This window comes from Ranitomeya variabilis, chromosome 5, assembly GCF_051348905.1.
Source record: "Ranitomeya variabilis isolate aRanVar5 chromosome 5, aRanVar5.hap1, whole genome shotgun sequence".
Taxonomy (NCBI): Eukaryota; Metazoa; Chordata; class Amphibia; order Anura; family Dendrobatidae; genus Ranitomeya; species Ranitomeya variabilis.
The window spans coordinates 558469482-558490095 of record NC_135236.1 but is presented as its reverse complement, the minus strand read 5'-3'; the positions used below and the strand labels follow the sequence as shown (position 1 = coordinate 558490095).

The window sequence follows — 20614 nt, the reverse complement described above, 5'->3', positions numbered from 1 at the left end:
TGTTTGATTCCGTCCCGGAGCCTGCGCTGTTATGTTATCCCTTGGCCAGGCACACTTAGCGCTGCCCATCTTCTGACATCATTTGGTGTCAGGCTGGCTGCGCCTGTGCGAACGCGCTGGCCGAGAGCCCGCCTCGCAGTGTCGTCTAATGTAATCCCACCGCGGGCCTGGGATCCATGGCCATGCGCAGTGCATATCCTTGCCTCTCACTCCCCTCCCTACGGCTTCTTAAGACTGTGCGGTGTCACGGCCGTGGCATGCTATTAGGGACCAGCTGACACCGCACAGTCTGAAGAAGCCGTAGGGAGATGAGTGAGAGGTGGAGGTTCAGATATGCACTGCGCATGTCCATGGATCTCAGGCCCCCAGTGGGATTATATCAGAAGACACTGCGAGGCGGGCTCTCGGCCAGCGCGGCCGCACAGGCGCAGCCATCCTGACACCAAATGATGTCAGAAGACGGGCAGCGCTAAGTGTGCCTGGCCACGGGATAACATAACAGCGCAGGCTCCGGGACGGAATCAAACAACGCTGAGGAGCCGTGGCACGGCGCCGGGGGGGTAGGAATGACGGCTGTGCTGAGTCATATTACGAAGGAAAGTCCCACCTCCGGGACGGTTTTACGGTATCAGTGGACACATTTTATAAGTGTTAAGTTCTGCGTGTGCAAGGAGCTAAACAAAAATAGCTACCTTTTCCTTGTGCAGCATTACTGCTGCACAAGGTGGCTCTTTCAGTAACAAACGCCTTGGGGGGGGGGGACAGGTTCCCTTACATTTCAGTTGTTGTGTCAGCGTGGCGGTCGCAGGACACATTGCAGGCTACACAGCTGGGGATCAGCTGACGTTACTGAAACCCAATAACACTGGGTCGTATGTTTTGACTGTGCAGACGGCACTTCTGAGCCTCAACTGGCGGTGTTGGAGCCCAGGAATTTAAGTTCAGGTGGTAGAAAGATGAACACAACAGGAGACCTGGATACTGTAGACAGTCACCTAATTATTTAATCAGGAAGAGGAGTGGCAAATTCCTGCGAGATCCAGGCCTTGTTCATTTTCAGGAAAGTAAGCCGGTCAACGTTATCGGAGGATAGTCGCATGCGACGGTCAGTTAGTACACCACCTGCAGCACTAAAGACACGTTCCGATAATACACTGGCCGCAGGGCAAGACAGCACCTCCAATGCATACTGGCTTAGCTCTGGCCATGTATCCAGCTTTGAGACCCAAAACTTGAAAGGGGAAGAGCCGTCTGGGAGTACAGCAAGAGGGCAAGACATGTAGTCTGTCACCATCTGACGGAACCGTTGCCTCCTGCTGACTGGAGCCGTCTGTGATGGTGTAGACTTTTGTGGCGGGCACAGAAAACTGTGCCACAGTTGGGCCATACTGGTCTTGCCTTGGGCAGAGGCACTGCTTCTGCTCCCTCTTTGTGCAGAGCCTCCACCACTGCCTGGACGCACTGAGCTGCTTTGGAATGCACTAGCAGCACTTCTCTCAGTTGGAATGGAGAAGATGATGGAATTCACCAGTGTGTCTTGGTACTCCCGCATTTTTCGCTCCCGGTTCAACGGTGTGATGAGGCTTTCTACGTTGTCCCGGTAGCGAGGATCTAGGAGGGTGAACACCCAATAATCAGACATGTTGAGAATGTGGGCGATGCGGCGGTCGTTTCTCAGGCACTGCAGCATGTAATCCACCATGTGCTGCAGACTGCCAACTGCCCAAGAAACACTGTCCCCTGCTGGAGGCGTGATCTCTGCCTGCTCGTCATCACCCCACCCTCGCTGTACACACTGAGTACTGGACAATTGTGTAACTCCCTCCTCTGGACGGATGTCTTCCTCCTCCATTGACTCCTCCTCATCCTCCTCACAAACTGTCCCCTGCCTACGCGTTTGTGAGGAACCACGTGGCGCTGACTGTCCAGAGGATGATGGAAATGGTGAATCCTCATCCTCCACCTCTTCCACAACATCATCCCTTAGCGCTTGCAGTGATTTTTCAAGCAGGCAGATAAGGGGGACAGTCATGCTGACTAGTGCATCATCTGCACTCGTCATCCGCGTGGAATAATCAAAGGGACGCAAAACCTGGGAGACGTCATTCATAGTGGCCCACTCTGTGGTTGTGAAGTCTGTACGGCGCTGAGTGCGACTTCTTTGCGCCTGAAGCAGCTGGTACTCCATTACAGCTTGCTGCTGCTCACACAACCGCTCCAACATATGTAACGTGGAATTCCACCTGGTAGGTAGGTCACATATGATGCGATGTTCCGGCAGGCGGTGTCGGCGCTGCAGAGCCGCAATGCGCGCTTTTGCCGTGCTGGAACGCCACAAGTGAGCACATTCTAGGCGGACCTTGTGCAGCAGTGCATCAAGATCCGGATAGTCCCTCAAAAAACTCTGCACGACCAAATTGAGCACATGTGCCAGACATGGGATGTGAGTGAGGTTGCCGAGGCCCAGAGCTGCCACCAGATTTCGGCCATTATCACACACTACCATGCCTGGCTGGAGATTCGCTGGCACAAACCACACATCGCTCTCCTGCTTGATGGCATTCCAGAGCTCCTGCGCTGTGTGGCTTCGATTCCCCAAATAAATTAATTTCAAGACGGCCTGTTGACGTTTGGCCACGGCTGTGCTCATGTCGGTCGCAACAGGTAAACGTTCATCACGGGTCCATGTGGAGGTGGACTGTGACGGCTCCTGCAGCGATGATTCTGAGGAACTGGTGTAAGAGGAGGAGTCAATGCGTACAGAATGGATTCCTGCAATCCTTGGAGTGGGCAGGACACATCCTGCGCCACTCGCACGATCTGTACCCGGCTCAACGACATTAACCCAATGGGCAGTGAGGGAAAGGTATCGCCCCTGTCCATGTTGACTGGTCCACGCATCGGTGGTGAGGTGGACCTTGCTACTGACGGCGTTCAGTAGCGCGTGTTTTATGTGTCCCTCCACATGCTTGTGCAGGGCAGGGACGGCTTGCCTGCTGAAGTAAAAGCGGCTGGGCACATTGTACTGTGGGACTGCCAATGACATCAAGTCACGGAAGCTGTCAGTCTCCACCAGCCTGAATGACAGCATTTCCAGTGACAGAAGTTTGGCAATGCCTGCAGTCAGAGCCTGTGCTCGTGGGTGGTTTGACGAGAAAGGCCGCCTTTTCTCCCATGCCTGTACTACCGATGGCTGTAGACTGGGCTGGGAGTGTGTGGATGACTGGGAAAGTGGTGCTGCGGGTGGAATTACAGCGGGTCTCTGGACAACAGGGCCAGAGGTTCTTCCACGGCGATCCTGGGAGGAAGCCAAACCAGCTGCGTGTGAGCTGGAGGAAGAGGCAACACGAGCTGAAGAGGTGGTAGCTGCCGCTGTTTGTTGGCCTAGCTCTTCAGTGTGTTTTTCTAACTCCACCACGTGCCTAGTGCGCACATGTTTCCACATGTTGGAGGTATTGAGGTTGCTGACATTTTTCCCTCTTTTGACTTTTTGATGACACACCTTGCATTTGACATAGCAAATGTCATCTGCAACTGTGTCAAAAAAGGACCAGGCACTGCAAGTCTTGGGAGCGCCCTTTTTGGCTTTTGGAAGAGACATGCTCCTAACGGGTGCCAAAGCGGAGGCTGCAGGATCCGCAGTCTTCCCCCTCCCTCTCCCTCTTTGGGCCGTACGGGGAATCTCTTCCTCAGAGCTGCTCCCACCACCTTCCTGTCCCTCACGCCAGGATGGGTCAAGGACCTCATCATCTACACTACCCTCTGCCCCCAACTGCTCCTCCTGGGTAGTCTCAGCAGCAGAGCACGCACCAGTAAGTGGCACCTGAGTGTCATCATCAGCTGATGCGGCCTGCGATGTGGTGACCGGAGCCACTGGCCCACCCGCCTCTTCAGAGGAAGAGAGAAAAAGCTGTTGGGCATCACTGCACCCTGCCTCTTCTTCCATTTCTCCAATGCTGCTTGGCTGGCCCCATGTTTCCAAGCCAAGAGATTCAGAGAACAGAAGTAGAGACGGCTCCTGTCCTGGGCTCTCTGTCTGCCTGGGCAATTTGGCAGGTGGTGAAGAGACAGATGGCTGCTCTCCAGTGCTCTGTGTCTGAGAGGATGTGGCACTAATTGAAGTTGATGCATTAGCTGCCATCCATCCGACAACGGCTTCAATTTGTTCTTCACGCAGCAGCGGTGTACGGCGCTCTGCGACAAAGCTGCGCATGAATGACTGTTCCCTGGTGAAAGTGGGTGCTGATGAGTCACCGGTGCCCGCAGCAGGCACAGAATCCACACGTCCCCTCCCTGCTCCGCGCCCACGCCCACGCCCACGTGCCTTACTCACTGCCTTCTTCATCTTGGTTGACTGATAAAGATAAGCAGAAAAGTACTAACGGCTTTGTGTGCTTATTCCTGAGCAACTCCTCCTAACAGGTATAAGAAACACTAATTTTCTAAAGTGTGGACTAGACTTTAATATGAGCTAATGTGGCCTACACAAATGTAAAGTGGTGTCACTGGTGTGTTTGGTGAACTTTATTATTTATTTATTTTTTGGGGGCTGAACTGACAACAGATAGAGCTGCAGTCACACGGAGACCGTGCAGACAGCCGTAAACGGTGCTGCAAGGCCCAAAAACCCTCCTCTACGTTATCCTATGTAGTGTTTTTCCACAAGTTAGCTGGAGACGGGTGGAAAGACACTAATAGGAATTTTTTGAAAAAATGTGCAGCAGCCTGCACTACTTAAAATAAAAGGAAAATTGATTTTGCGGTATGACGCAGTGGAGAACCCTGAGCTGGAGACAACCAGGCTATGGCTGCTCACAGACTACAGGGCGAGCTGCAGTCACACGGAGACCGTGCAGACAGCCGTAAACGGCGCTGCAAGGCCCAAAAACCCTCCTCTACGTTATCCTATGTTGTGTTTTTCCACAAATTAGCTGGAGACGGGTGGAAAGACACTAATAGGAATTTTTTGAAAAAATGTGCAGCAGCCTGCACTACTTAAAATAAAAGGAAAATTGATTTAGCGGTATGACGCAGTGGAGAACCCTGAGCTGGAGACAACCAGGCTATGGCTGCTCACAGACTAAAGGGCGAGCTGCAGTCACACGGAGACCGTGCAGACAGTCGTAAATGGCGCTGCAAGGCCCAAAAACTCTCCTCTACGTTATCCTATGTAGTGTTTTTCCACAAATTAGCTGGAGACGGGTGGAAAGACACTAATAGGAATTTTTTGAAAAAATTAGCAGCAGACTACACTACTTGGAAAAAAAAAAAAAGAAGAACAGTATGAGGCAATGAACCACCCTCCCTGAACTGAATACAACCAGCTATGGATGGCCTATGTGGCTGCACTCAGACTAGAGAGTGGGCTGCACTCACACACACACACACACACAGACCTTGCAGATCACTGTGAAAACAGCGCTACAAGGCAAAAGCAAGGTGAATAGTAGGTGAACACAGCGGTTGCTAAATTAGCCTTTGGAAAGCACAAAGAAGCAAATCGCTATCTCTAAACTGGCCCTCAGTCAGCAAACAGCGTCCTGTCACTAACTGAATTCACAGCAGAGTGAGCGCAAAATGGCGCCAGCGACTTTTAAACTGCATCATGACATCATTTCAGCAGCCAATCACAGCCATGCCAGTAGTTTCATGCCCTCCATGCTGAACAGGATGTGCCCACACTTGGAATCATTCTCATTGGATGAATTTGTGCATTTTGAATCTGTGAACTTCCGATTCCGGTATCCGATACGCGGCAAGTATCGGAATCCCGGTATCGGAATTCCGATACCGCAAGTATCGGCCGATACCCGATACTTGCGGTATCGGAATGCTCAACACTACTGCTGAGATGTTATGGAGGCCCAGGATGCTTCAATAGCGGCCTTAAGCTCATCCAGAGTGTTGGGTCTTGCGTCTCTCAACTTTCTCTTCACAATATCCCACAGATTCTCTATGGGGTTCAGGTCAGGAGAGTTGGCAGGCCAATTGAGCACAGTAATACCATGGTCAGTAAACCATTTACCAGTGGTTTTGGCACTGTGAGCAGGTGCCAGGTCGTGCTGAAAAATGAAATCTTCATCTCCATAAAGCATTTCAGCCGATGGAAGCATGAAGTGCTCCAAAATCTCCTGATAGCTAGCTGCATTGACCCTGCCCTTGATGAAACACAGTGGACCAACACCAGCAGCTGACATGGCACCCCACACCATCACTGACTGTGGGTACTTGACACTGGACTTCAGGCATTTTGGCATTTCTTTCTCCCCAGTCTTCCTCCAGACTCTGGCACCTTGATTTCCGAATGACATGCAAAATTTGCTTTCATCAGAAAAAAGTACTTGGGACCACTTAGCAACAGTCCAGTACTGCTTCTCTGTAGCCCAGGTCAGGCGCTTTTGCCGCTGTTTATGGTTCAAAAGTGGCTTTACCTGGGGAATGCGGCACCTGTAGCCCATTTCCTGCACACGCCTGTGCACGGTGGCTCTGGATGTTTCCACACCAGACTCAGTCCACTGCTTCCTCAGGTTCCCCAAGGTCTGGAATCGGTCCTTCTCCACAATCTTCCTCAGGGTCCGGTCACCTCTTCTCGTTGTACAGCGTTTTCTGCCACATTGTTTCCTTCCAACAGACTTACCATTGAGGTGCCTTGATACAGCACTCTGGGAACAGCCTATTTGTTGAGAAATTTCTTTCTGGGTCTTACCCTCTTGCTTGAGGGTGTCAATGATGGCCTTCTTGACATCTGTCAGGTCGCTAGTCTTACCCATGATGGGGGTTTTGAGTAATGAACCAGGCAGGGAGTTATTAAAAGCCTCAGGTATCTTTTGCATGTGTTTAGAGTTAATTAGTTGATTCATAAGATTAGGGTAATAGATCATTTAGAGAACCTTTTCTTGATATGCTAATTTATTGAGACAGGTTTTTTGGGTTATCAGGAGTTGTATGCCAAAATCATCAGTATTAAAACAATAAAAGACCTGACAAATTTCAGTTGGTGGATAATGAATCTATAATATATGAAAGTTTAATTGTAATCATTACATTATGGTAAATAATGAAATTTAACACTATATGCTATTTTTTTGAGAAGGACCTGTAGATGGACACTGGAAAAGTGGCAGAAGATGGATTTCTCTTCAGTAGAAGAATTACACCACAGCTGCCACAAACACTGCAGGAGACTTACTGGAGCCAGTATGGATCCAAAATACACCCAGAAGACAGTTAAATTTGGTGGTTGAAAGATCATGGTCTGGGGTTACATTCAGTTTTGGGGTGTGCGAAACATTTGCAAGGTGGAAGGCAATATCAATAGCCTAAAATATCAAGAAGTATTAACTACCGCTTATATTCCAAATCATAAAAGAGGTCAAATTCTGCAGCAGGATGGTGCTCCATCTCATACATCCATCTCTACAACAAAGTTCCTCCAGGCAAAAAAGATCAAGGTGCTCAAGGAGTGGCCAGCCCAGTCACTAGACATGAACATCATTGAGCATGTTTGGGGAAGGATGAAAGAGGAAGCTTGGAAGACAAAACCAAAGAATCTAGATGAGCACCACAACTTCATTCACCAATGTTATGCAACATATATTTGTATTTTAAGTTAATTATTTGTCTGTGGGCAACAAAAATTTTGTCTTGCCAAAATCTGACCATTCTGTGTCCATTAAATGATCAATATTTCTGCTTTGATAACAATTTATTTTCTTAACCTAAATCACATTTTGGAGTGTTCCAGCTTTCAAAAGAATAACTTATACAACCAATGGATGAATTTAACATCAGGTTATAAGCTTTTATTGACATAACATGGATAAGCGACATAACTTCTGTCAGGGAGTGTATGGTGGCATCATTGGTCTTTGTATAGAATGTAGTTTCATGTAGAGATAATGGTGATATTATAATATTATGTATTCTCTGTGTAGTGGTGATAGTACTAGGCACTGTGTAGCTGTATTGTTGTGTGTATGTTTGTAAGTAAGCACCATATCTAAGCAGTAAGCTTGGTTCTGGTACTCTATCAATGTAGTAATCTAGATTATGGTACTGTATGTATGTCATAATCTCAGTTCTGCTCCAGTTTCTATGTAGCAGACTTGGTTCCATGTAGTAGACTTATTAAGCTCGGTTCTGCTCCCTTATCTCTGTAGTAAGCTCGGTTCTGCTCCCATATCTCTGCAGTAAGCTCGGTTCTGCTCCCATATCTCTGTAGTAAGCTCGGTTCTGCTCCCTTATCTCTCTAGTAAGCTCACTTCTGCTCCCATATCTCTGCAGTAAGCTCGGTTCTGCTCCCATATCCTTGCTGTTAGCTCGGTTCTGCTCCCATATCTCTGTGGTAAGCTCGGTTCTGCTCCCATATCTTTGCAGTAAGCTCGGTTCGGCTCCCATATCTCTGAATCTAGTAAGTTCGGTTCTGCTCCCATATCTCTATAATAAGCTCTGTTCTGCTCCCATATCTCTGTAGTAAGCTCTGTTCTGCTCACATATCTCTGTAGTAAGCTCCGTTCTGTTCCCATATCTCTGGAGTAAGCTCGATTCTGCTCCCATATCTATGCAGCAAGCTCCGTTCAGTTCCCATATTTGTGTACCAGCCTGTTTTTAAAGTCTGTTATCTCTGCTACTTTAATGCAGTGGCCAGATATAAGCAGGAAAAAGGAGGGCCACCGCAACTCGAGGGCCACTGCCTTGTGATTGCCCCCCAGGCTGAAAATTGCCAGCCAGCCCCTGGTGGGGCCCCTAGGCAGCTGCCTGGTCTGCATGCCCATAATGCCGGCCCTACTCACATGACTATGCACTCTTGCCACCAGCAAGGGAGAATCCTAAAAGTGTGCAGTGCATGTGCTGTGAAAATTCAGAACCCTTCAGTCACATTTCAGACTTTCTTCTCCAACCAGAAAAAGCTCTTTAATTATAACATGAAACCCTGTAGCATGCTAATCCTAACAGTGTGTAATATAATCAATGTCAGGATTCAGCTCTGCTTGCAGGTTCCATCAGTCATCACATGACCACTTCACTGATATGCGATTTTCTTACCTACGGTCACGTGACAAAAAGCTTTTTTTCCTACTTCTCTCAGTTTTTCACTGACCATTAAGAGAATTATGGAGAGCAGCTCGTTTGCATGTGAGTAAGTATTCAGATCGCATATGTGCTGATGAGGTGGGGCCGCAAACTGAATTCTTGCTCCACGTGCTGGAAAACCTGCCTACATCTCTGGGATATGGTCAGTGTATGAGTGCTGTGTGCGGCATACTGCATGTGTGTGAAAGCTGTGTGTGGTATACTGCCTGTGTGTGAAGGCTGTGTGCATAATACAGCTGGTGTGTGGTATACGGCCAGTGTGTAAGGGTTGTATGCGATAAACGGCCAGTGGGTCAGGTCTGTATGCGATCTACAATCAGTGTGTGAGGGCTGTGTATGATATACAGCCAGTTTGTTAGGGCTGTGAGGGCTATGTGCGATATAACCAGTGTGTCAGGGTTGTGCGCACAATATGACCAGTGTGTGAGTGAGTGGTAAGTTTGCACTGTGGAATGAGTAGGGAATGGAGAAGCCCACTTAGAAGGTTCATCATAATTTATTCCTCTAAAGATGGGTAAATTACACCAGATATGTGCTCCATCTTATGGCTGGAGTAAAATTTCTGGTGGAGCAGAACACCTTATTCATTAAGATGCACACGCATCATATGGGTTTGCTTCACACCTTTTACTGTAATCAGATCGCTGAGGTTCCGACCCCTAGCACCACCACCGATCAGCTGTTCTCAGTCTAGATGTTAGCAGTTGTGTAGCAGAACAGTACAGCTTCATCAACTCTGTAGCTACTGCTGCCACATACTGAAATCCACTCCTATTCAAACAAATAGAAGTGAATCTGCAGTATTTGGCAATGGTTGCTATGGTCACCACCGAAAGCGGGCCTGGCAGGTAAGGGGCCCACCGATGATAGCAAATACTTTAGATGGATGAGCATCCATGGATGCACATTCAGCTGAAGTGTATTGCAGCACACAGACCTGTCTGGTCCATATGCGGAAATGCACGCTGCCAGCCAATCAGAGGCAAGCAAACTGACTTCGACATGTATTTGACTGGGGGCGTATGGCAGTGATATCATGTGCTCCTGTCATTTGCACGCTGAAATAAGTTGCCGGCTTCAGAACAGGATGCCACGCGAAGGGGGAGTGAATGGGAGGTGAGTATTTATTTATTTTCTAAATCAGTGAGTACACGGTGGCCATACTACTACATGGATGTGCATTTTATTATATTAATGATATAGGCTGTATATTATGCTAATATGGGCTGTACTTTATGTTATATGAAGGATATGGGCTGTGTTTTATACTAAATGGTGGTCTATGGAGAGTGCATTATATTATATGGAGGACTATGAGGTTCATTATACTATATGGAGGACTATGGGCTGTGCTGTATACCATATGATGAACTATTGGCTGTGAATTATACTATATGGGGGAATATGGGCTGTGCATTATATTATATGAAGAATATGTGCTGTGTATTATGCATACATGGAGTACTATGGGCTGTGCATTATATATGGAGGTACATTATACTATATGAAGGAATATGGGGTGTGCATTATATATATATAGTACTATGGAGGGTGCATTATATTATATGGAGTGCTATGGGGTACACTATACTATATGGAGGACTATTGCGGTGCCCCAGGTTCCTGGTTGTCGCAGTGGTATTGCTTTCCTCTCGGGGAGAGTGATGCTACGTTTGGAGGCAAAGAAGGATAAATGCATCCAGGTATCACAAACATGCAACACATTTCACACTCCAGGCCACCAGGGGGAGCTCTTGTCCTATTTATTACGCCACTCCCCACATTGGTAAAATTGGTCGCCTGTAGGGAAAGTTAGTGAGTTGCTGGTTGAGCTCTGCTCAGTTAGTTGATCCCTGGCAGGGGTGGGATCCTGTCAGAGTGCAAAGGAGAAGGAAACGGAGCTGTGCATGCCCTCAGAGCTGCAGCTCCAGACTCGGAGGGTGGGGTGGAAGCTGAGGACTCCCCCAGCTACCAGGATGGAAGCCGCAGCGAGCCGTCACCAAAGGTCCTGGAGTTCCTGAAAGCGGAGGTGGAAGAACTCACCAACCAACTTCTGCAGGCACAGCTGAGCACCGTAACCGGGTGGAAAGAGGCCTTCATTGCGAGCCTTACCAGATGTCCGTTGGCAGCCTCGTCTGGTCCGGAGAAGGAAAGAAGATCCGGCGCCCAGGAGCCAGAAACAGCGGCACTGCTGAAAAAGATTGCGGCGCCGACAAAAGACCTGCAGCCCGCACCTTTGACCCCAGCGGAGCCGGAAAGTGAGATGCTGCTGAAGGAGACAACAGCACCGTGGCCCATCCAGCGACCAGCGACTGCAGCTTCAACAGCGGAGCAGACCGGCACCGAGGGGACCGCATCTGAAGCAGGTATGAGGAATGACCCTGCCCCGGTGACCGACCCCACTCCAGCGACTGCTCGTGCCACAGCGACTGACCTCGCTCCAGTGACTGACCTTACCGCAGCCACCGACTGTGCCTCGCTGCAGACCGACGAATCACTGGTAGGCCCGCTCCCAGCACCATCAGCTCCCTGACCTGGTTGGGGCCGTTACAGTGTTCCCTGGGACCAGGGATCCGGGATGGAGAAGCACATGAGAGCACTGCTAAAACTCACAGGCACACCACTGGAGGTGAGCAGAGAGGAGGACATGATCATGCTCCAAGGGGAAATCCCCATGATAACCTGGCAAGAGTGCTGTAAATGTCAGGAGAAGCAGGGAAGGCAACCATCACTGGCCAGACAAGCATAAGAGAAAATAAAAAGAAAACTGATGTGACTGTAAATAGTTAAAAGTTTGTCCATTGCTGCCAGTTCCAAAAATGACTGTTGTTGTTCACAAGTTGCGTGGGTAGGGCCGTACTTGCTTGTAAATAGTCAACAACAAGTGGAACACAATTATGAAGTTGAACGAAATGTATTGGTTATTTTAATTTTTTGGGGAAATTCAAAAAATGAAAAGTGGGGCGTGCAATATTATTCGGCCCCTTTACTTTCAGTGCAGCAAACTCATTCCAGAAGTTCATTGTGGATCTCTGAATGATCCAATGTAGTCCTAAATGCCTAATGATGAAAAATATAATCCACCTGTGTGTAATCAAGTCTCCGTATAGATGCACCTGCTCTGTGATAGTCTCAGGGTTCTGTTTGAAGCCCAGAGAGCATCATGAAGTCCAAGGAACACAACAGGCAGGTCCTGTTGTGGAGAAGTTTAAAGCCAGATTTGGATACAAAATGATTTCCAAAACTCTAACATCCCAAGGAGCACTGTGCAAGCGATCATATTGAAATGGAAGGAGTATCATGCCACTGCAAATCTACCAAGACCCTGCCGTCCCTCTAAACTTTCATCTCAAACAAGGAGAAGACTGATCAGAGATGCAGCCAAGAGGCCCATGATCACTCTGGATGAACTGCAGAGATCTACAGCAAAGGTGGTACAGTCTGTCCATAGGACAGCAATCAGTCGTACACTGCACAAATCTGGCCTTTATGGAAGAGTGGCAAGAAGAAAGCCATTTCTCAAAGATATTCATAAAAAGTGTCGTTTAAAGTTTGCAACAAGCCACCTTGGAGACACACCAAACATGTGGAAGAAAGTGCTCTGGTCAGATGAAACCAAAATTGAACTTTTTGGCAACAATGCCAAATGATATGTTTGGCGTAAAGGCAACACAGCTCATCACCCTGAACACACCATCCCCACTGTCAAACATGGTGGTGGCAGCATCATGGTTTGGGCCTGCTTTTCTTCAGCAGGGACAGGGAAGACGGTTAAAATTGATGCGAAGATGGATAGAGCCAAATACAGGACCATTCTTGAAGAAAACCTGTTTGAGTCTGCAAAAGACCCGAGACTGGGATGGAGATTTGTCTTCCAACAATACAATGATCCCAAACATAAAGCAAAATCTACAAGTGAATGGTTCACAAATAAACGTATCCAGGTCTTAGAATGGCCAAGTCACAGTCTAGATCTCAATCCACTCAAGAATCTGTGGAAAGAGCTGAAAACTGCTGTTCACTAACGATCTCCATCAAACCTCACTGAGCTCGAGCTGTTTGTCAAGGAAGAATGGGCAAGAATTTCAGTCTCTCGATGTACAAAACTGATAGAGACATACCCCAAGCGACTTGCAGCTGTAATCGCAGCAAAAGGTGGCGCAACAAAGTATTACGTTAATGGGGCCAAATAATATTGCACGCCCCACTTTTCAGTTTTTGAATTTCCACAAAAATGTAAAATAACCAATAAATTTCATTCAACTTCACAATTGTGTTCCACTTGTTGTTAATTCTTCACCAAACATTTACATTTGGTATCTTTATGTTTGAAGCATGATATGTGGGAAAAGATTGAAAAGTTCCAGGGAGCCGAATACTTTCGCAAGCCACTGTATATATAATATATATAAATATTCAGGATGCGGGGGGCACAGTCCAAATCTTCCACCGGGGCACATCAGACTTTAGTTATGCTACTGGCTGCCATGCTCCAAAACTGCCAATATCTGGCAGCCTTCACTGAGAAAAGCTAATCTGTGGGGTGCTAGAGGTCAGAACCTAAGAGTTCTCATATTAATAATCAATGTATAAGTATTGGAGCAACACTTTCAGAAATTAGTTGCATCGCACTCCAGTTACTTCTTTACAAAGATTGGCATACAAAATGTACAAAATGTCCGTCTCAATGAACAAGTGCCAATATGTGAAGAAAGCTTCAATCAATTTTCCTAGCATTTAAAACACATGCATGTGTATTTGGCATACTATATATAAAAAAAATGGAGTAGGGGGGCATCAAAGGTAATTTTGCCAAAGGTACTATTTAGCCTAAGGCTAGGTTCACATTGCGTTAATGGGTTATCCGTTAAGCGCATAGCGCTAGCGGATTGCGCTAACGCAATGTTTCTCTAGGGTCCTCGTTCGCCGTCCCCGCTAGCGCAGATCCCCGAACGGACCTCGGGCGCACCTCGGACGCTGCAAGCAGCGTCCAAGGTCCGTCACAAAAGAACGGTACATCACTAGCACGTGCCGAAAATGGCATGCGTTATCGATGCGCTACAGGGAAAAATCACATTGCTGTCAATGGGTGCGCTAACGGACCCGTTGCACGGCGTTAATTGCGACAATTTCACCGTGCAATGCAGTCCGTTAGCGTTAACCCATTAACGCAATGTGAACCTAGCCTAAGGCTGGCTGATGATATTCTTTCTATAATTTTTCATTATTGAGCACGGTGCATATGTTGTCATTTCCCAATTAGTACTCTAACATTGAGAATTAATAAAAGTGGAATTAAAAAGAAAAACAAGTTTAAGATCCATGGGTGATAGTGGAACATTTATGCTTCTATGGTTTTGACACAAATTTATGTATTTGAATCTAGTATGATTTACATATATTGGCACAAAAAATAACCTAATGAAACCAATTTTAAGGACCAAAATTATTAAATAATATACAAATATGCAGTGGAAAACCAAACAGATGCTTCCTGGAGTAACACAGTAACGGTAGTATTGCAAATGTATTTATAAGGTCAAAAAGAGGGACATTAAAATAAACTGGGACTGTACAACCTTTATTTTTACACTATTTGATACAAATTTTTAACCAGATTTGTGTAAAATTTGAGGACAATCTATGCCCTATGTTTTTGAATGGGCTCTCTGAAACCATGTTCATATGCAGCTAAAACATTTCCATATGGAAAAAGATTCCACATGGAAATCTACTGCACTTCAATGGCAGAAATTACTCATATTTTAAATATAATAGTAAAATATGTATCAAATTAGCATTATGCCGTTCCAGTACAGGTGAACCTATCATAAAGTGAAGCACCTGTGAGACATGCTTGTATAGAACTGATTAGTATAACTACATAGTGCAACAACATAAAGCACTGATTATATATAGACTTAAAACAAAAGAACATAGTGAACATATAGAGTAAAAGTGAACATCTATAAGATAATGTTACATTACCCAGTTCTGACTCTTCAGTAGAGTATCCAAAGGAAAGTGATGATCGAGCTAAATTACAAAAAAGAACAAACGATCAAATAATAATCAATGGAAACAACAAATAATTTCAGGATCTTAAAAGGATTTATGGTCACTTACCTCATGTAATAATTTGTCAGTTACCTTTTCAGTTAAAATAATAATTTCTTCAATGATAGGTCTTGGATTGTAGACAGATATTGTATATGTTGGAAAGAATAATGTACAAAATATTCCAAAATAAAAACATGACAATTTAAAGCATCTATCCATTTTAAATGGGAACACTAAATGTAAGACCAAACAAAGCTCTGGCATCTAAAAGTAAAAATCTATATATACTGTAGCTCATGAAAAGGAAATGTTTTTATCTTCTGGTTCAAAAAGATAAGGTTTTCTAAAAAAAAAAATCTGATTTTGAAATGAGTAACTTATTGCTAGGCGTGTGAAATCACAAGGCTCTATTTGAAGAGGTTGGAGTGATGATGGATCCTCCCTACATGCTGCAAATGTGAGACATGTGATCTCAGTATCCTCAGTGGCTTTATTGCAAAATCTCTCTTTAATTAGAAGATAATCCTAAAGGGAGAAGTTAAAATAAATGGTCCTTAATGGAATTTCCCTTTTAAGAGCATCCATGACCAAACATCTCCTTTTCAGGGTTGTGGGGCAGATAAGAGCTCACTGGTTGGAGAATTAAATAAATAAAAATTGGGCCATTTGTTAAAGCACCACTCCAGCTGTTTTTTTATAGCACCGCTGGAGTGGTGCTTTAAATGTAATTCTCCTGCTCCGTCTCATAATCACCTTACGGCGTTTTCATCCATTTTCGCCACTGCTCCCATCAGTCCGAAGGCCTCATTCTGGCTCTCATAGACTTTTATTGCGCTCTTGTATAGTCTTCTGACATCCGGCCCGTCAGAAACTCACAGGATGGAACAAAGGGACTGGAGAGGAAAAGAAATTCTGTGAAGCTGCCAAAGGGTAAGTATATGACCAGTGGCAGGGGCTTAGATTTAAAGCATCACTCCAGAGTTGAAAAAAAGAATAATTCTGGAGTGGTGCTTTAAGCGAAAACAAAAGTAGAGATTTCCTAAGTTTGCCTTTGTGGAAATGCAAATCACTTCTCATACACATACAAAATGGGCCTTATATATTGCTCTATACCTAATGGGCCCTATATATTTCTCCATGTAGAATTGGCCCCATATAGTGCTCCATACAGAATGGGCCCCATATATTACTACATACAGAATGGGCCCCATATAATGCTTCATAAATAATGGGCCCCATATATAGTGCCCCATACAGAATGGGCTCCATATAATGCTCCATAAAGAATGGGCCCCATATATTGCTCCATATAGAATGGGCCCCATATAATGGTTCATTGAGAATGGGCCCCATATAATGCTACATACAGAATGGGCCACTTATATTGCTCCATATAGAATGATCTCCATATATTGCTCCATACAGCATGGGTCCCATATAATACCCAATTCAGAATGGGCCCCATATATTACTCCATGCAGAATATGCCCATATAGTTTCCATACAGAATGGGCCCTATATAATACTCCATGGAGAATGGGCCCCATATAATGCTCCATACAGAATAGGCCCCATATATTGCTCCATAAAGAATGGCCAACATATAATACTAAATACAGAATGGGCCCCATATATGCTCTATACAGATTGGGCCCAAAATAATGCTCCATACATTAAAAAAAACTCAAATATTCACCTCTCCTCGCTGGCTATAGGTCTGCTCTGTAACTGCTCAGAGCAGAGGGTGCACTGTAGTGATGTCTTTGCGCCCTCTGCCCTGAAACATCACAGAGTCAGAAAAAGTGGAAAACACAGGAACTGCGGAGGAACAGGGAAAAGTAAGTCCCCAATGGCGATTGGTCCCCCCGCTTACTCAGGGCCCCTACACTTGTCCTGGTGAGCCGGGTGGTGACGCTGGCCCTGCTCACACTATACATGAAGGACAGGTAGAGATGACAGACCTCACAGTATACATGATGGACAGGTAGAGATGACAGACCTCACACTTTGCATGAAGGGAAGGTAGAGATGAGAAAATGCACACTATACATGTAGGACAGGTAGAGATGACAGAACCCACACTATACATTAAGGACAGGTAGAGATAACAAACTCTACACTATACATGAAGGACAGGTAGAGATGACAGAACCCACACTATACATGAAGGACAGGTAGAGACAGACCTCTCGCTATACATGAAGGACAGGAAGTGATAGCAGACCCCAGACTACAGGTGCTTCTCACAAAGTTAGAATATAATAAAAAAGTTAATTTATTTCAGTTCTTCAATGCAAAAAGTCAAACTCATACATTATATAGAGTCATTACAAACAAAGTGATCTATTTCAAGTGTTTATTTCTGCTAATGTTGATGATCATGGCTTACAGCCAATGAAAACCCAAAAGTAATTATCACAATAAATTAGAACCATTAACAAAAAACACCAGCAAAGGCTTCCTAATAGAGATGAGCAAATATTTCAATGTTTGGTTCGGATTTCCATCTTCGAATTTGCAATTTTCGCTGATATATTCGCCGAACATAAACAAATGCCATTCATCTCAATGGGAGGCAAAAACAAATGCATGCACAACACCTTATAAAGGCCCCAAAACACATCAAATTAGCGACAGACACCAGGAAAGTGGCCTCAATTCACCCACAGTACTAATTATAGCATGGCACTGCAGCAATCAGTCAGGCATGAGGTATCGGGGTCTGGGACAGCATTTATAGCTTTCAATTGAATGTCACAGTAAGCCGAGGTGGGTGAGGGATCGATGTAGGCCTCCTGTGCTGGAAGCCCTGAAACCAAATGCAACAGCTCAATCTGCTTTCATATTCAGCTACATTCAAGGGGCACAAATATCATACAAATTTTGTAGACTACTAAAAATCTAAGGATAGTAACACGGGTAGTTGACTCCAAGGAAGTGGAGGCCTGATGGTCTTGGAGGCCTACTGCTATAGGCAACACGCATGAAGGAGACCCAACCAGGAGTCTACACATTTACAAAAATTAGTGGCAAACATGAAAAAAGTGGCATCAATTGCATTAAAGTAGAACTAGTATATTGGGGACCGACACCTCTTCCACTACGGCCAACCCAGCAGATGGAGACTGTAAAGGGCAAAGTGGTGGAATCTCTGTTCCATATCCCTCTGAAAGCCTGGAAGGGGCGTAACTAGGTGGCCTGTTGTGAATTCCGTTCTCGGGCTCCCTCCTGTGGTCGTGAGCGGTACTGTGTGAGTTTGTTCTAGGGCTCCCTCTGGTGGCCTTTAGCGATATGGCTGGTCTTGGCTGGGCTCTGCTGATTCATTTCCTGCTATGCTGGGCCTATTTAATTCACCTGGCCCTTCATTTGTTGCCTGCTGTCGGTGTATTCAGTCCTGTTTCTGAGTTCTCCTGAATATTCCTTGTGACCAGTCTCCTGCTGGAGAAGCTAAGTTTGTTTGCTTATTATTTCCTTGAAAACGTTTCTCACTATATAATGAGTTCAGTCCAGCTTGCTTTTATGTGATTTTTGCTTGCTGGTTAGTTCTGGGGTGCAGAGTGCGCCCCTCACATCGTGAGTCGGTGTGGGGGTTCTTGCATTCTCTGCGTGGTTTATTTTTGATAGTTTTTGTACTGACTGCACAGACTCCTATCTATTTTCTGTCTATCTAGTATTAGCGGGCCTCATTTGCTTAACCTGTTTCATTTCTACGTTTGTCTTTTCCCCTTAACTCACCGTTATTATTTGTGGGGGGCTGACTATAACTTTGGGGTTATTTCTCTGAGGCAAGTGAGGTCTTTGCTTTCTCTCTAGGGGTAGTCAGTTTCTCAGGCTGTGAACGAGGCGTCTAGGATTTTAGGAACGCTCCACAGCTGCCTTTATTGTGTGTGGATAGGATCAGGATTGCGGTCAGTATAGCTGCCACATCCCCAGAACTTGTCCTATATTCTGGTCATATGTGTCAGGTCAGTTTTGAGGTCCTACCACCGGACCATAACAGTGGCCTACCAAATCTCTACTCGGACAAAAGGCAGCAGGTGAAAAAATGCGACCCATGGAGGGACAAAGAAGTGGCACCAGGTGCTACTCCATGGCTGGTCTACAGAAGGTGGCAGCTGACCCCCTTCAGTGGGTAAGCTGCTACGGCCCGAAGGAGGGATGAAAAATGCAGGCAGGCTCTGTAGTGACAATGGAACCACGGGTGCAGATGGGACAGGCCGAGGAACAGAAATTCACTGGCAGGTGCTGGCTGGACTGGATGTTAGACAGATGGGCATTGGTAGGTGCGATCTGGACCGGCTGATGGAAGGGCACAGACAGATATTAGCATATGGACACAAACAGGTAAGAGCAGATGGGTACAGGGTAGACAAGCAGACAGGCGGACCTGGGGAACCTGACAACTAGCAAGCATGCAAGGCAAACTAATAACGTAGCTCAGGCACCTCTATATTGAAGGAGAGGGAGGAGAGGCTGGTAGATGCAAGAAAGAATTGAAAGTACTGAATAGCTGTTTAGGGTTGTGAGACAGGTATGATATGAGGGATGAGAAGTTGGTTTGTTTTGCTGCAATGAGCAATTGCACAGCATTTTAACAACTTCTGGTACTGGATGGGCAACTCCGCTCCCTTTTTTTGGCAGCCGTACTATGGTACGCTTTGTAGATGAGGACCAGAAAGAACATGTGCTCCAGTAGATGGCAAGCATTGCATCAAGTGGCCTCTGCTCCTCTTCCTCCACCTTAACATCACACACAGTACAATCCTCTGTTGTGGCACCCCAATTACCCTTTTTTCCTCACATCACAACTCTCCAAGTGCCCACCTGACTGTTGGGAACCACAGATGGCTGCGTCTGCAGATCTCTTCACAGACTGTATGCCATGGACAAAGGAAGTGTACTCTAGAGATTCACAGAGTCAAGAGGAGGAAATCATTTGCACTGATAGCCAATTTTTTTCTCACTTTGATCCATGGGAGGACGACATTTGGTCCGAGCATAAACCAAACCCTCAACAATAGACATTAACCCTGTTGGTGAAGGTGATCTATTTGTGATGAGACGCAGATACTTTAGACGCCCGCATACTGTACTGTGCCGTCAAGGCAGGAAGAGGAGGAGGGTGACTCTCAGGGCGAGGAGTAGGAGAACAGAGAGGATGACAATGAGGTAATAGATAACATTTGGTGTAAACTCAGAGTCATGCAGATGAGTTGCTCAGCAGAGGAAGAGGAGGAAGATGAGTAGGTTATGTAGACACAGTGTTATGCAACCACAACAACTAATGCATCCTGAGCCACAACTCTAGCGGTTGACAGCAGTGTTCGTGTTTCTGCAGTTGCCTTTCTTGGGTCTTTTTTTCAGACCGCCAAAAATCTAAAAAATCACGTTAGCTGTCAACTTCTGAAAAAAAGACCTAGTAGAGTAAAAAAATTAAATCATTTCAGTACTTCATGCATGA

General features: G+C 46.0%; 1 protein-coding gene across 1 annotated transcript in view; it reads right to left on the bottom strand.

The window, feature by feature from the left end:
- Positions 1-15425, bottom strand: part of LOC143773840 (uncharacterized) — a 96652-nt gene extending 81227 nt beyond the window's left edge. Inside the window, exons 1-2 of the mRNA XM_077261173.1 lie at positions 15220-15425; positions 15082-15129 (exon numbers count right to left, since the gene is read on the bottom strand). Of these exons, the coding sequence (XP_077117288.1) occupies positions 15082-15129; positions 15220-15417 (246 nt within the window). The 5' untranslated portion in view covers positions 15418-15425. The remainder of the gene's footprint in view (positions 1-15081; positions 15130-15219) is intronic.
- Positions 15426-20614: the final 5189 nt, after the last annotated feature.